This window comes from Drosophila suzukii, chromosome X, assembly GCF_043229965.1.
Source record: "Drosophila suzukii chromosome X, CBGP_Dsuzu_IsoJpt1.0, whole genome shotgun sequence".
In the NCBI taxonomy this organism is placed as follows: domain Eukaryota; kingdom Metazoa; phylum Arthropoda; class Insecta; order Diptera; family Drosophilidae; genus Drosophila; species Drosophila suzukii.
This window is the reverse complement of record NC_092084.1, coordinates 21551908-21568370: the sequence shown is the minus strand read 5'-3', so window position 1 is coordinate 21568370 and position 16463 is coordinate 21551908. Positions and strand designations below refer to the sequence as shown.

The window sequence follows — 16463 nt, the reverse complement described above, 5'->3', positions numbered from 1 at the left end:
TTATCCAAACTTATTAAACTTCTATTATATTTAAGATCTTCTAAAATGCATATTCACCTATTGTCTTTATTTATTATTACAACAAATATCTTTTCTTTTTAATATTTTCAGATAAAATGAAACAAGTGAATCAATTATCAAAAACTGTCATCCATTTTGTCTATTCTTTTGGTTGAAAAACTTGGTCATTTGAGTAACTAATTGTTATCTGATGCTCCATTGCAAGGACATTTATATTTTCGGCCTGTCAAATTTATTCATCCATTTTAGTTTTTGGCCAAGATCTGGCTTGCTTTGCGTTTTTTTTTTCTTTTCTTGGACTCTAAACTAGTTTAGTTATGCTTAAAATTGTTCACATTTGGTTTTTGGGGTTTAGTTTGTCATTTTTTGTTTTGTTTTATACATTTTGTAAAACACCTAGAGTTCTTTTTATGATTTTGTAGTTGTAGTATCTTTAAGATAAATATTTATGTATATATATATATATATTTAAATGTATATGTATAGTTGGTTTTGTTGGAAAGTTCTTTGTTTGGTTTTCGTTTTCTTTTTTGTTTTTTTTTTGTTGATTTGGTTTAAATTCAAGTTTTAGTCTTTATGTTTTGTCATTCAAACAAGGGAAGTTGGTGGCATGAACAATATAAAACGCTGTGGCAATTGGGAAGGAGTTTTCCGCGGAAAACCCATCCACACAGCTGCAATGCAGTACAGTAGTAGTTGTTGTAGTAGTATTATAAGGCAACAAATCAATTTGATGTGTTAGCTAATTTAGAGTGGTTCGTTTACGTTGAGTCTTAGGTCTAAGAGTTTGCCATCAGGGGATTTCATTGGTAATCATTTTCCATTTTGCTAGTTGATCTTGGTGCATTCCCTTTGCAGTCCCTGCTCGGGCGCCATATGTAAGCTAGTGTCCTGCTCAGTCTATGCAGGTACACTGACAGAAAACTGTTATATATGTGCGGGGACTGATAGGTACACATACACGAATACACTCGATAAAATTATCATTAGGCAGCTAGTCTCAAATCTAACTACAGAAACACACACAACGAGCGGGGATCCACACGCAAAGAATTATTTAGTTGGGCATACACCGATGCGATCTGGTTTACATATGCTTTTTTATTTAATTTATATATGTATATATATATAAATTAATTTATGTCTTACGCACTACAACAAACGTACACACAACTTATAGAGAAAATGACACGTACACATCTAGGTATTATGCATATGCAGCTTGCAATTACAATGCACAGTTAGTTGAGAGTATTTGCTGCGATTTGCTAGACATTCAAATGTACACCGAATAAATATTCATCTTAACTCGTTTATCGAATTGAACGCTCAATTAGTGCTCGCTTAATTACACACATACAAAAAAAATACAACTCTTTATAACTGCATCTGCAAATGTAACTGTAACTGTAAATGTATCTGTATCTGTATCTGTATCTGTATCTGTATCTGTATCTGTATCTTTATCTGTATCTTTATCCAAGGACCAGCTTGGTCTCCTCACTTCACAATGCATAATATACTTCGTAACCTTATTATTTTGGCTCTTCTTTTTTTTCTCTGTGTCGCCATATCGTAATTGAATCAATGTTTCCCCTTTTGCCAATCAAAGTGAGTGTTAAGCTATATTTAACATAATTACATACAGAAATTTACATTGATCATAATTAACTGGGGTATCTTATTTTTTTCTGCATTTTGCTGGGATATGTGAATGCAGTTGGCCTCAAATCGTTTTTATTATCGAATGCAAATTGATATTTGTTTTTTTTGGGGGGCACCACATCCCGAAGGATTTTCCCATTTTCAAACCGATCAACCGAACCCCCCATCCCCCATCGTTTTTAGCAGTTGCATAATCGAAAGGATTGGAGCTCCCACAGTGTCTTCTAATTGAGCACTGCCACCAGTGTCATCATTAGCAACACATCAACAGCTGCGGCGGCAAAATCCAATTGACTGGCCCCATGCTAAATGGTTACTCCTGCGGGCATCCCGCAGCAACGACTTTCCAACCACGCGGAAAAATCGCAACCAACAAACCAAAAAATGGGGGGGGGGGGGGGGAGGTAGGGGGTAAAGGAAAATGGCCCAAAAAGTGGAACGCCAACGTCGAGCTTGAAGCAAATGGAATTAGGCGACTGGGACCCGAAACTACATCGAAAAACCCGGCGACCCCGCCTGTTGCATATATGCATACATGGCAGTTTGGCGAAATTTGTTTTGCGTAATTAGACGTGAATTTCGCATGAGAGCGAAACCGAAGGCTAACGTTTTTCGGTGGAGGCACTCTGGACTCCGACATTGAAATCGCATTGGGTCCGGCCAAGCCAGTTGCACGGGAAATCGAGGAATGCTGGGCATTCCCGGGGCAAAACCTTCGCAAAACTGATTTTCCAGAGAAATAACTGAATGCATTCTGGCTAATTATTCTCTGAATTTTCCGTTTTATCATTAGGTTAGATCCCTACGGCTCAATTAAATCTGTTTTACAAATGGTTATATTATTTATGAGAGGCATTTCCCTCTGAAAATGTTGTACACTGACCGCATATTACTTGAAACACACTTGTGGCTAAGATTATGCTACATTCCACTGCAGTCCCTGTTTGGGCGCCATGTATAGTAATTTTTTTTTGCAAGGAGTTACTGAGATCTCTTTGTACATAAGTAATAGAAATTGTAGAGTGCCATTTCCCTCTGAAAATGCTGTACTTTGACTTTGTATTACTGGAAATACCTTTGCGGTTGAGATTATGCTACGTTCTCTGAAGTCCCTGTTTGGGCGCCATGTGTAGTAGCGTTTTTTAAAAGGAATTACTAAGGGCTCTTTAAAAATTATTACAAGAAATTTAAATTGAATTAAATTGAATTTAAGAAATTGAAATTGAATTGAATATTAATTTACGAACTTCAGTTAATTAAAGTTTTAGTCCTTGTAGTTTCTGTTTGGGCGCCATGTTTTTGATTGTTAAGATCCCTTTAGTAGCCGAATGATGATAAGACATCGTTGATTTAAAAACTTTTGTGCAAATTTGGTCTTCAAGGTTGGTTTGAACTGTTCAGATAAATGTATAAAAAAGATTTGATTGCTTTAGCAGAATAAATAACCAAATACTCGCTCCATTTGCTTGCCACTTCGTTTTGGACCACAAAATTAAATGCAATCAATAATAATAATATGTATATATTTGTGTGTGTATGCGCGTGTACATAAATAAAAATACTTAAAAGGTAAACAAGAGAAGTATATAAAATAATAAAAAAAAAGAAAAAAACAAGATAGTAAAATCTGTGGAAACTTAGAGTAAATAGTTAAGAGCTAGGCTTAAACTTAGGCTACCAGGCAAAGACAAAGTCTGTGAGAGCCAACGAACCCCCCGCAGCTGCTAAAAGGTGATGGGTGATTTTATGCCATTTACCCCCACCCATTTAGACATTTTCCGGTTCTGGTAATTTGCGTTCGCAGCAATGACAGACGAGGGCGTTCAAACGTTGGCCAATCGCCGACCACACGGTCATCGACATGGAGGACACCTCGCAGCTGGAGGTGGCATCTGGTTGTTGTTGCTGCTGATGGTGCAGCTGACGGTGCTCCTCGTCGCCCACATCGCCGTCATCCTCATCATCCTCCTGCTCCTCCTCCTCAACGTCACCATAGCCCTTGGTCAATGCTGCATCCTCCCTGGTGCTCCCCTGTTGTCAAATCTTTGGGCCCGCCTCTGATGACGATCCGCTGGCCAGGCCCAATTCCACACTCAAGCTGGGCGGCACTCGCTGGGCGGTTACCTCTAATCCGCCAGCTAATCCTGCGGTGCCAGTGCCTCCTCCTCCCGCACTCTGTAGGGTATTGTTGCTGGGATGGCGACTGCTGTCGTTGGAGGAATATCGCATCATGCCGGGCACATCTAGGCTGTAGGCGCGATGTCGCTGATGGGCATCATTCCCGGTGGTTAAGGTTCCACCTCCTCCGCCTCCTGCGGTTCCAGTCTCACCCTTTCCCGCGTTGATGGTGCAGCAAATTCCCGGCTTTCCTCCTCCTCCTCCTCCGGTTCCCTCTTGATTTTCACCCAAGCCATTGGCATTATTGTTGGCCCTTCCGGAACTGGAATTGGAACCGGGACATGGACTGCTCCGTGTGCTGCCAAAACGCTTGTTGCTCTTATCGAAGCTGAAGCTAAAGTAATCGGAGAACTGGCGCAGTCTCGATTTCCAGGAGCTGCCACCACCAGTCGAGGGTCCTGCGCCACCACCACCCACACCACCTCCGGTTCCAGATCCTCCAGGCACTCCAGAGCCACTGGCACTGCTCCGTGTACTGCCATTGCTGGGCAGGATTTGCTCGGTGACCACCAGGGGCGGCGATATATTACCATTCGATGAGGTGGCCAAGGGCAGCGACGGAATGGCAGCCAGTGGCATCATCTTCTTGCCATCGCCTTCGCCCTCCGAGTCCGCCTCGGTCCTGGCCAGCAGCTCCTTGAGCTGACATCCGCCCGGATGATTGGTATTGGCATTGGTGTCCTGCGGAGCACTAACCACCGCACCACCGCCGCCGCCGGTCTCCATGCTGCTGCGATTGTGCCGACCGTAGAAAACATTACTATCCGAGATCACCTGCGGCAATCCATCCGACAAGCGGCGATTGTTCCCGGCACTACTGTACTGATCCAGGCTCACAGCCCGGTTGTTGCCGAAGTGACAGCGATTGCTGTGGTAGCCATGGATGTTGCCGTACGAGTTCCGGATCCGCTGGCCGCCGCCGCTGCTGCACAGCTCGCCGATCATCGAAGGACGCTTCTCGCGCGACGACTTCCGGGAGGTCGAGTGCGAGGACTTGCTCCGGTTGCTGCTGCCCTCCGTGTCCACCTTGAACTTGGACGTCTTCTCAGCCACCTGGAGGGAAGGAAAAGAGCAAAACAGAGAATTAGAATCAAATCATACGGTACATCAGCGGGCAGCGGTGCTTTTCTACGATATCTGCCGGGGCTCCGCCGACGCGCACGGTATACATTTGGTGGTCAGCCCATACACTCATATCTAAGTGTGTAAGCAAGAAATTTCCAGATTTAAATCTACTTAAAGAGTGTCATGATGTCTAAAAAAATGAAATACTAAAATATTATTACACTTCAATTACATTTCATTGCATATCAAAATTTAAAAAAAAACCGTTTTAAACTTTAAAAAAAATCTTAAAAACATTAAATTCTACTTGGGCTTTATTTGTTTTTATTATATCAATATTTTCAATTGACATTCCAATTATTTTTGTAGAATTGTATCGTATTAAAATATAATTAAACTAAACATGGGCGTTATTTCATTCCACCCTTAAACTACAGTAGTAGTTCTGCCTTTTAAAATGATTATTACAAATTTTATATTCATAAGATTAAGATTAAGATTAGAACTTCAACTGAACCGAAAAGTATTAAAACTTTTAAATATTATTTTGTTGTATTTTTAGACCAACGGAAGTATATTAAAAATGTTGTATATCTTTGAAAAATCTATCTGAATAAATATCTCTATGAATATACATCGAATGTATAGAAAGTTTTGGCCCACTTACATCCACTTCGGTGGCCGTTTCCGAGTCGCCGCTCTCGCTGCCCTCCGGCAAATCGTGGAGCTCTGCCGCCATTCCGCCGGGTTCATCCACGGACGTCCTCGAGGCGGACTTCTGTGAGGGAATGCTGCGCCGCGACTTCACACTGATCCCGGAACCGGAGCGGGGCATTTGTGGCGAGACGCTTCCGGCGGCATTGTTGCCACCACCGCCGCCAGTCCCCCCTGTTCCGCCCCCGCCGCCTCCTCCGCCGGAGCCCTGCGAATTGCCCTGGGTCTTGTCCAGGCTCAGCTTATCGCTGGCCCCGCCCGGGGTGCTGACCATCGCCGCATTGGAGTCGATGGTGCCGCTGTTGCTGTCCGAAGTCGCCGACGTGTTGCTGTCCGCCACCGATTTGCGCGTCTTTGTCTGGGCATCGTTAAGACGTCTGAAAGTCGGATATAGAAAATGATTAATTTACAGAAAATACAGAAAACAATAGTTTATTTAAAATATTTTTATAAACTTTTAATATTAAACAGGATATTTTAAATATTTTTTTAAACTTTTTTAAAAATCATCTTTTAGTTTTAAAAATTCCTTAAGCATTAATGAAATTATTTAACATCTATTAATATTGATTTATTTATATCGGTATTTAATATATGACTGGAAACTGTTTAATAATTATATAATTTATGCATATTTATGGTCGGTTTCACAAGTGGATTACATATATTTTTTGGTTTTCTCGAGTGAAAATTAAAATGAGAGTTTGCTTAGCTCTTATTTTAATGATTTGACAAATTCTTGATAGAAAGATCGAGACCCTGTTAGACTTAGTTCTCATTGACATCGACATTCTAAAAAATCCAAATTTCCTTAACGGAGACCTTATCTGTCAATGATACGTTAACTGGCACTCCAGAAACTGGCCCATTAGCAAATATAAATGTTGAACGCTTTCAAAAATGTATGATTTGAAGCTGTGCTTTTTATTGTTTCTAGTTAATCAAGGGAAATACCATGCTTTTTTCCTTTAAAATTAAATAGTTCTTTAACAGGGGCTTTATCTGACCGTGATATGTTAACCGGCACTCCAGAAACTGGCCCTATATATATGTTGAACGCTTTAAAAAATTTATGATTTGGGGCTGTTCCTGTTATTGTTTCTAGTTAATCAAAGGAAATACCATGCTTGTTTTCTTTTAAATTAAAATAGTGGTAAAAAATGAGAGAAAGACTTCCTTATTTTCTGTTATATAAAAGAGTAATACCTGTAGTACTCCAGGGCGATGCGCACGGGTATGATGATGAGGTCGGTGAGCTCCGGCACCAGTTCGCCAAGAGCCTCGAAGAGTGGCAGGAGGACGAGTCCGATGAAGCGGACCTGCGAGCCCGGCTTGCTGACCTTGTCCGGATCCATGAAGGGCGTCACCGGCAACCCTTCGGACTTCTCGGCGGCACTCTGGGCGAAGAACTCCTGGAGCAGGCGGTCCAGCCAGGGTTCGGCCACGTCCATGGGTCGCGCCTCATTCGAGATGTCCGCCACCTTGATCAGGATCATGCAGAGCTGCAGGATGAATTCCCAGCGGATTAATCTTGATTCTTTGGCAAGGGATCCTTGATTGGTCTTACCAGATTGATGTGCGCACGGTTGCTGTAGTCGAAAACGGGCGTTATCTCCATAAACTGGGTGAGGATCTCATTGTGACGGGCCATGTCCGTGGCCAAAATGCAGCGGATGATGCCCTCGCGAATGTTGCTGAAAAATATAAAAAATATACACATAAGTAAGTTTTATTTTGTATGTTTTCTAAGACTAGCAAAATTATTAAGACAGAACAAAAATCAGATTTCTCAATGTCAGGTTATTTTATGTCATTAAGTTAAATTGCTATAGGTTATAGGTAATTTTCAATTGCCTTTTAACCTGAGTATAAATAAATAAATAAATAAACTGCTTTTCCATAAAAATTTAGTTTTTAAATATTCCTGTAGGGTTTTATTGGACTTAAAGCTTTTAACTATAGGTTATGTTCTGGTAAAATTTGTCGGTCAACCGAATTTCCCACTGAACTGTGTAATAACAGACTCCCTAAAGATTTACCCTTCGGAAAATTAACATCACAATGAGAACACGGTTTAGTCTCCCTAAACAATTTAGCTTTATGTTAACTTTCTCAGACAGACAACAAGCTAAAAACCCTAACCACACATTGAGAAACCGGACCAAACTTCGCAAAAATGTGTCCAACTTTCTCAAAGCTTTCCAATTTTCTATGTGTTTCTGTTTTTGTAAAACATTTCTATAACAAACTGGTATTTAGTTGTTCATGTTTATTCATTTGCTTAGATCTTTGTTGCATTCAAATGAAATTGTGTAGAAGGAGCCTTAAACTCACGAATAATGAAAACTCACTTCCTTAGAGTGCATCTTAATTTCGAGCATTTCTCCCCGGGAATCAAGTTGTAACAATTTCAAAAGTTCTGCCCTTTTGTTTTCGCTGAAAATTGGTTTGCCCGCCGGCGGGCTGGAGCTCTTCAACTGGAGTCGAGATTGCGCTTTCCATGGCCAAAAGGTTGGCACTCGTGTGGGCGCCGGAAAGTGTTTACGGGGAAAAACAAGGCCAATGAAGTGCTTTTCTGTTTTTCACCGGAAAAACAGGCCGGGAGACTGACAAATGCAGCGCGTAAAATATCAAATTGCATTTCGTTTTATTTGAAATCGAGGCACCCAAGAAGACAAGAGTGTCGGGTGCAGCGAAAAAGAAAAGCGAGAGGAAAAGCGAGCTGCAAATTGAATTTTTCATGTCAAGCTGCATTGACGTGGAAACTCCAAACTCCAGGTGGAAAATTCAACGCCGCCTGCCACCTGCCGCATTTAAACTGCAAATAGAGCAACGCATTTCACCCGACGCCGCCTTCTGCCACGACTTTATATATATATATATTTATTTTTATTATTATTTTCCCATTGGAGGCGACATCAAGCGGATTAATGCTACATTTTGCAGCGGGGTGGAATTTCGTGAAAGTTGAATGGAAAATTGCATCTCCATCAATAACTAAACAATTTCTGACATTTTGACGGCTTCAGGTGGTCTTTCTCATTCTCAAAAAACGGAAAAATAGACACTGGCAATGGGAAAGCCTTCACAAAAACAAAAAAAATAGGTTACCTAGAATATAAATTATATGGTTTTATTGCAATTAAATTGTCGCGGACTTAGTTCAGTCACGAATTTCCCAGGCTGCTCAGGCATTCCATGGTCGAGTTGCCCATTACCCATTTATAACGCCCTTGATTGTCCATAAATTAATAGAAATTTCAAATCACTTATAAAAGTGTCTACAAGTATGCAATAGTATGATAAAAGTGCGCAAAAAATGCTTTTTGTTCGATAAAAAAATAACAGAAAATAAAAGAAAGTTCAATTCACTTATAAAAGTGTTTAGAAGTATGCAATAGTATGATAAAAGCCCGAAAAAAATATATTTTGTTGGATTAAAAAACAACAGAAACTAAAGAAAATTGCAAATCATTTATAATAGTGCCTAAAAGTATGCAATAGCATGATAAAAGTCCTAAAATTGGATAAATCTATTCCGAAAAATGATGGTATTTTTTACTGCATACAGCTTAATGAATGATTTCCAAGTTTTTGTGGAAATTCCGTGTATTTAAAATGTAAATAAATTAATTTAAAGAACCAATCTTATCTAAAAAGCTTGATTAAAAGTAAAGTTTGGTCAAATTGTTGTTATAGGAAAGTTGTGATTTTCAATCAGTTAACATAATAGAATAACATGACATCTGGCTATTCCTTTGTGGCAAGGAAATACCTTGGAATTTCCCCAGCAAACCTCCACCTTAACCATTATCATAATCATCATTATCATAGGACTTGGAATAACCTCGGTACGCACTGCATCTTGTAATGCCTTTCACTTAATTAATATCTGACGCATATGTGTGTGCCCACTTAAATCGAGATTTAATTAATAACAATGAAAATACCTGGAAATTCCAAGAACTCAGAGTTTGGAACTAGACGGAAATTGATTTGTGACAGCAAAGGATTTATGATTGTGGTAAGGATTCGGGTTTGAGTTAAGCAAAACAGACAGCTACCGTTAGTCGAAACTCACTCCAATTAATGTGGAAACTGCAGTGATTATCCATTGCCGGCATTATCCTGCCACAGGAGCGGCAACTCCTTCCTTTTGCCCGCCATGATGATGATGAATTGTGAAATTGTGAAATTGTGAAATTGTGAAACGGAAAATGGAAAATGGCAAGTGGAGAGTGGAAAGTGGCGCGAGGACTGCCAGATGAGCAAAGTTTTGTGCCGACGAAAAACGGCAACTATTATGCGCTAATTATGACTAAATAATTGCATGAAATGCGCCGAGCGCCAACCAAAACTCAACTCGAAACTAATTTGCAAAGCGTCGAGTGCCGAATCTGCCGCCAGCAGATACTTCTTCTGGCACACTATACACTGAGAAAAAAATGTGAGGAGAGTTTATTTTGGGAAATTATGATTATCATGATTAAAAAACGGGATAAACGGTGTACAAAACACAATAATCTATTTTTTAAATAGTTGTAGATGCTTAAAAATGTTCTTGCATTAAAAAATTAAAGAATGGCTAGTAAATAATTCAATTTTATAGCACTAGGAATATTTAAACATGTATTATTTAGTTACTGTGTATCACAAATTATTATACAAATAGGGATACTTTCATTGTAATAGTTTAAGATATTTTTAAATATCAGTTTTGGCCTTTGAGATTTATTATTAACGAAGTTTGTTAAGATTACATAAAATACATATATTTAATAATTTATAGAGCTCCATTTCAAGGAGTTATATTTATTTTATATGTATTTAAAAATGTGTAAATTGTACTGTTTAGAAATACACAATCCAATAAAACTTCCTTATTTGTTATCAAGAAATATTAAAAATAAAGGTTTAAAATAATATTTTTTCAATAAAATCCGACCATTAAAATCAATTAATTCTTTATTTTTCTCAGTGCATTATCTAATTTTTGCGTCTACCGCCTGGCTTCTCTTTGATGATTTATTTTTGGTTCAACTGAAGCAGCTGGTTTTCAGCTTACCGCCCCGCCCCCCTTTAAATTTCGCCCACATTTGGGCTTCGCACATCCTTCATCAGTTTGTTTGTTGAATTTTAATTGAATTTTTATTTTTTGATTCGATGCCACAAAACCGGCGATGGGCGGTCAGAACTTGATCCCTGGGCAAACACTCCGTGTGCAGATAGTTTACTTACTTAACAGCCATAAACAAATGGGGAAATCTCAATTAGGCGAAAAGGAAAGTTGCAAACGAAATGCAAAAACCTATTTTCCACTCAGTCCCTTTGCAATTTCTAAATGCATGTTATCCCCTAATTGCAATGGGATTTTGAGACCAGCCAAATAGCAACTAACTAAAGACCGCCTCAAAGGAAAAAGAAGTCAATGTAGGAGCTCTCTTTCTCGTTCAGAATTGAGTGAAAGGTGAAGCGAATACTCTAAAAAGAAATTATAGAATCATCTTGAAATTTAATATATCAAATAATTCAGTGATGGCTTTAGTTTATTTTAATAAAATGTAGACATATCAATAAAATAATGAGAAAAGATTTATTTAACTATCAATAAGTTATATTTGTACTAAATAAAATTTTATGTGATCTCTATAAAAAAAAATAGATCTTAGTTTAGTGAAGAATTTCCATTACTTGTAGTCTCAAACTTAACAAGAAATTCTAATCCAATTACTGAAGAATTCCCCTTAGTTTTAATCACAAATTTAACAAGAAATTGTAATCCTCTTTAGTGAGACTAAATTCCCCCTACTTTATTTAGTTTATTTAAATTCTTTAATTTCACACAGTTACAATCGAACTGTAATCAATCGAAAAGCTAATCTGTCGTTCTCCCTTTATTTTTCTTTTTATTTTATTTTCCTCTTCCCTTTCATTCGTTTCCGTGCCATTTTATCTCCTTCTCAGGCAGTGTAAACTTGACTCTCAACATTATTAAAATCCCGTGCTTTGCTCACAATCGAAACAAAAAGCAGAATACGACCGCTCTACACGGAGAAGTTTTTCTTTGGAATTTGAGAACAAAATGTTCTAGGAAAATACAATAGTACGATATATTTAGGCTAAAATCGAACCAAACAATCTGCATTACATTTTTGACAAAGGGCTATTGTCAACCTAAAGTTTTAAATATTTAATAAAATAGTTAATGGTATAAAATTAAAAATAAAAGTAGTTTCTCAAATAGGTATTAAATTTGAGTACCTTTTTTCAGTACATTCTGTTCGTCGAGTTTTTACTAACAGATTTTTAATAAGTTTTAAAAATTTAAGGAAATATTTAATGGTATGAATTTAAAAATATAAGTACTTGCTGAAATAGGTACCTAAATTGAGTACCTTTTTTCATTCCATTCTTGAAACAAGTAATTTAGAAAATGTATATTTTAAAGATGTGTATCAAGAAGAATTTAATCTCTGAAAAACGTATAATATGGCACTGCAACTTTGACCTCATTGATATTCAAATAGTTTTAAGACCCTATCTCAGGTACAACATGTTATGAGGAACCTATTGATTTTCTGTTTGAATTTTTTCCAGTGTGCCCAAGCTTGTCTTTGTGAGAAGGGCGAATCATTGAAGGTGGCCAGCTAATTTGGTTTTGCATGGCAAAGTGAGTGAAGTAGTGGAGAAGGGGAGAATGAGGCTGAGGGGTTTGGGGGAAGATGATTAATTGATTACGCGTGGGCTCTGATTTAACGGTAAATGCTAAGCCCAGTGACTTTCGAGAATCGGGGTAAAAGTCGGGGTAAAATCGGGGGGCGCCTTATCTCCGGTTTCATCTTAATGATTTGGCCTTGTGACGAGCTCATTTACTACACACGTTTTTCGATTCCATTGAGTGGAAATTAAAGTTTGCCCTGAGTACGCCTTATATATAATCATTGTATAATCATTCTTGATTAAAGATTTTAATTAATGAAGCTGAACAAAGGAATCTGTGGAATTCCAAATCAAAATAGATGGTATTATATGTAAAATAAAATATTGATTCATTTAATAATTTGATTTTGCTTTTATCATTTTCAATATGCAATATTTTTACATTTAGCTTAATTGGTAGAAGAATAAAAACACGATTTTTTATTTAATGATGCAGATATGTTTTAAGTGTAAAATTTTACGTTTTGTATAATGATCCTATTATTTCTAGAAAAGATACCACCCTTATAATCTTGAAGTTCTTTAAATCTTTAGGTTATCTCGGAATGTAATATTTTTATGAACGTCACCCTTCTACTAAATAAACAATTAGTATTTATTTTTATTAAACTAAGCTTCTGATTTGGTTTTAAATATATATAAAATTGGTTGCTTCTTTATCGGCTATAAAAAATAATTTTTATTTTGATCTGGGTTTAAGTTTGGAGTATTAATTGTGTTTTTCTTGAAGCAGTTTTTTGTTAATTGGGGTTTTTTTGTTAATTTACAACGTGGGATTATGATTAAATTCTGAAAAATTAAAGAAACTAATAATCATCCCACAGCGAAATCATCTTAAATGTGACTAATCAACTTTCTTATCATTTAATAAAGGTATACACGTTATTTGCTAAATGGAAGAATGAGTTTCTCAAAAAACGTTGAGTAGGTTATATACACGTGATAAGTAATACTCGTACAATCGGGGGTTTTCTAGACACTGATTATTTTGATGGGTTTTTTTTGGAAGGCTGAGAAAACATTAAAGTCACCCCTCGTTGGGCTGACATCGGCGGATTCACGTTGAATGTCAGGCGCGGTTATCGGCGGCTTATCAGCACCCCGGACTTGGATGCGGATTAGAACTTGGATTTGGTTGGGAGAGGTGAGAGCGAGGGATTCAGTAAACAAACGTCGCTGTCTGGAGATGGAGCCACCTTCCTCGATCACCTGGTTGGTGGGAGTCATCCTGCTGGCCCTGCTCCTGGAAGGCGTGAAAAGTCAGGACTGCCAGCTGATCTCGGAGAACGACATGGATGCGGAGGAGGAGCCGTGCGAGAATTTTCATCAGCATGTCTGCGGAAATTGGTATGCCAGCAGTATGCATCGCAATCTGGGTGCCCATGATATGCGATCGAAATGGGTGTCCAGCCTGAAGCTCCAGCTGATCCGGCATCTGGAATCGGAATCGGAGTCATCGTCATCATCATCATCATCCTCCTCCTCCCAGCTGGCCACCTTCTATAGAAGCTGCCTATCCAGTGGCCAATCTGTGAGATCCTACACCGATGCTCTGGCAAGAAGTGGTGCCAATTTTCCCGTCTTGACCAATACCACTGGACCCTTCGATTGGATTCTGGCCAATGCTGCCCTGCGAACCTATGGAGCTCAGGGTCTTTGGCGTCTCTTGGTCAAGGAGAACTGGCAGCTGGCGGATCAGAGAATCTTCTACATCCTACCACCCACTTTTGACTTTCTCGGGCAGAATGATGAGATGAATGAGTTTCTGTACCAGCGTTATCTCAAACTATTACTCATGGAAATGGGCCTGCGAGTGCGTAGAGCTGCTGTGTTGGCCCAAAAACTGGTGGAGTTCGAGAAGAGTTTACAAGGTCTTTTACCCAATGATGTGGACAAGACTTTGGTGCTACGTAAACCCCAAAGTCTGAAGGAATTGGAGCTGCAATTTCCTGGACTGGAACTGAAGAGATACTTTGAGACCATACTACAGGGTGTGGATTGGGAGCCATCGACACTTTTGCTAGTAGTGGATTTGGACTATCTACAGGCTTTGCAGAGATTCCTAACCAGGAATACCACAGATCCTCTAACCCTATCCACCTGGTTGTTGCTGCAACTACCCACTCATTTTGAATTGAGACTCCATGATGATGATAAACTGAGCAGCCAACGAGATCATTGCCTGGAAAGGATGAGAAAACTAATGCCAGGACCTTTGGGTCGCCTCCAAATGCAACTGGTTTTGGGTAAAAGCTATCAGGATGTCTATGATACGAATATACAGCAGATAGCTCTACTATTTAGGGATCTCAAGCAGCAATTCGAGTTGATGCTGAATGAAACGGAGGTGTTTGAGGATGATTTGGCTACCCGGAATCTGGCTCGCGATAAATTGAGGGCCATGCGATTGCTAACGCCTCGTTTGCAGGATCCCATGGGGTCCAGTCCCCTAAGCACACCACCTTTGGGGGAGAATTTCGATGAGAATCTTATGCAGTTATCGCTGAACCAGGCCAAATTGGCCTTCCGGCAGGTGTTCGGTGAACCCGTGACCTCGGTGCCCTCGGATCCCCTGGCCGTGAATGCCTACTATCGCCTCAAGTTGAATCGCATCGAATTGCCTCTCGGCCTGATGGCCACGCCCCTTGTCCAGCTGCCCTCGTGCACCAAGGAGACGGATATCAGGGCCAAATTATCCGCCGGTCTGGGCTACATCCTGGCCCACGAAATCCAGCACGCCTTCGACTACGATGGCATTAATTACGATGCCAGCGGGCAGTTGGCCAACAACCAGTGGCCAGCACGGGCCATCATCCGTTTTGGTCTGAGAGCCCAGTGCTATTTGGGCGACCGGTACAGTAATGCCACGCTAACCATCAACGATAATATCGCGGATAGCGAGGGCCTGCGCCTGGCCCTCGACACCTATCGCCGGCGGAACAGCACCCAGGACCTGAGGACCTTCTTCGTGGCCTTCGCCCAGAATTGGTGCGGTCTGGCCAGCTCTGCGGCCGGTTTGGGCCAGCATTCCGGCCATGCCGAGAGGGTCAACAACGTGCTCGGCAACCTGCCCGAGTTCGGGGACACCTTCCAGTGCAAGGCCACCAGCCGGATGAATCCCGCCGACAAGTGCCGCATCTGGTGAAGGACTCAATCGACCATCTATGTATCAATTTTAATTGTCATGATAAGGCCTAGATGGCTATTTAATAAATTTAAAAAAAAGCCTTAAGATAATACGCAATCTATTGGAAATTTTTCTATGAGTAACTTTTTAACGGGCTTTAGTAAATATCTTTCCAAATATGTGTTACTTATTATATTAACATTATAAAAATACTAGAATTATTCTTGAAAAATTTTAAACAGTGCAACGACATGGCTTTCTACATTTGTTGAAGGTTTTTGTGAATAAAAGTAAAGGGTTTATTTTAGTAAATATCTTTCCAATTGAGTACACCTTACAAATTATTAGATGTAATATTACAATTTCCGTTGAAAAATTAATAAATAGAACATTTTTTGTTTGAAATCTATCTAAATTTTAAAATCTACATATATGTTATATATTAAGTTATACAAAATCGAATAGAAAATTTTGAAAACTTTTAAGCGATAATAAATGTGACGAAAATGTTTATGTATAATCATGAAGGCCTTTACTTTGTTAAACACCTTTTCAAATGTGTACGGCTTATAAATCATAAAATATAAAAAGATTAAATAAGATATAGTTTTCCCTAAAATATTTTGTTTGAAATCTATCCACATTTTTAAAGTTTAGTTGTTTTTTTTGTTTAAATCAAGGTAGGAGTGGTGGAGAGTGGGCCCCTTGTGAAAAAAAAATAAATCAAAGAAAGCTAAGAAATATTAAATTAAAATTTTCGATTTTTCTTTTAAAAATGTTTTAAATATTTATCCTTCTTGAAACATTACGTTATTTTTCAGTTGTTTGTTAAAATAAATATATATATTAAAAAACAAATGTTATTTTAGATATTTCATTAAAAAAATAGAAATAAATGCAAGGTGCAAAGTTTTCAAATGTTAAAGCAACTTTGGGTTTCATCATTTTTTTAGTCGAAGCTGTTTAATTTTGG

General features: G+C 39.0%; 2 protein-coding genes across 2 annotated transcripts in view; one reads left to right on the top strand and one right to left on the bottom strand.

Moving 5' to 3' along the window:
* Positions 1-3192: 3192 nt before the first annotated feature.
* Pde9 (phosphodiesterase 9) overlaps positions 3193-16463 on the bottom strand; it is a 147695-nt gene continuing 134424 nt past the window's right edge. The window contains exons 8-11 of the mRNA XM_017068310.4: positions 7211-7337; positions 6850-7145; positions 5597-6020; positions 3193-4917 (exon numbers count right to left, since the gene is read on the bottom strand). Coding sequence (XP_016923799.3) covers positions 3724-4917; positions 5597-6020; positions 6850-7145; positions 7211-7337 — 2041 coding nt within the window. The 3' untranslated portion in view covers positions 3193-3723. The remainder of the gene's footprint in view (positions 4918-5596; positions 6021-6849; positions 7146-7210; positions 7338-16463) is intronic.
* Nep6 (Neprilysin 6) lies at positions 13517-15611 on the top strand. Its single transcript, XM_017068560.4, has one exon. The coding sequence runs from the start codon at positions 13550-13552 to the stop codon at positions 15506-15508; it is 1959 nt and encodes a 652-aa protein (XP_016924049.2). The 5' UTR covers positions 13517-13549; the 3' UTR covers positions 15509-15611.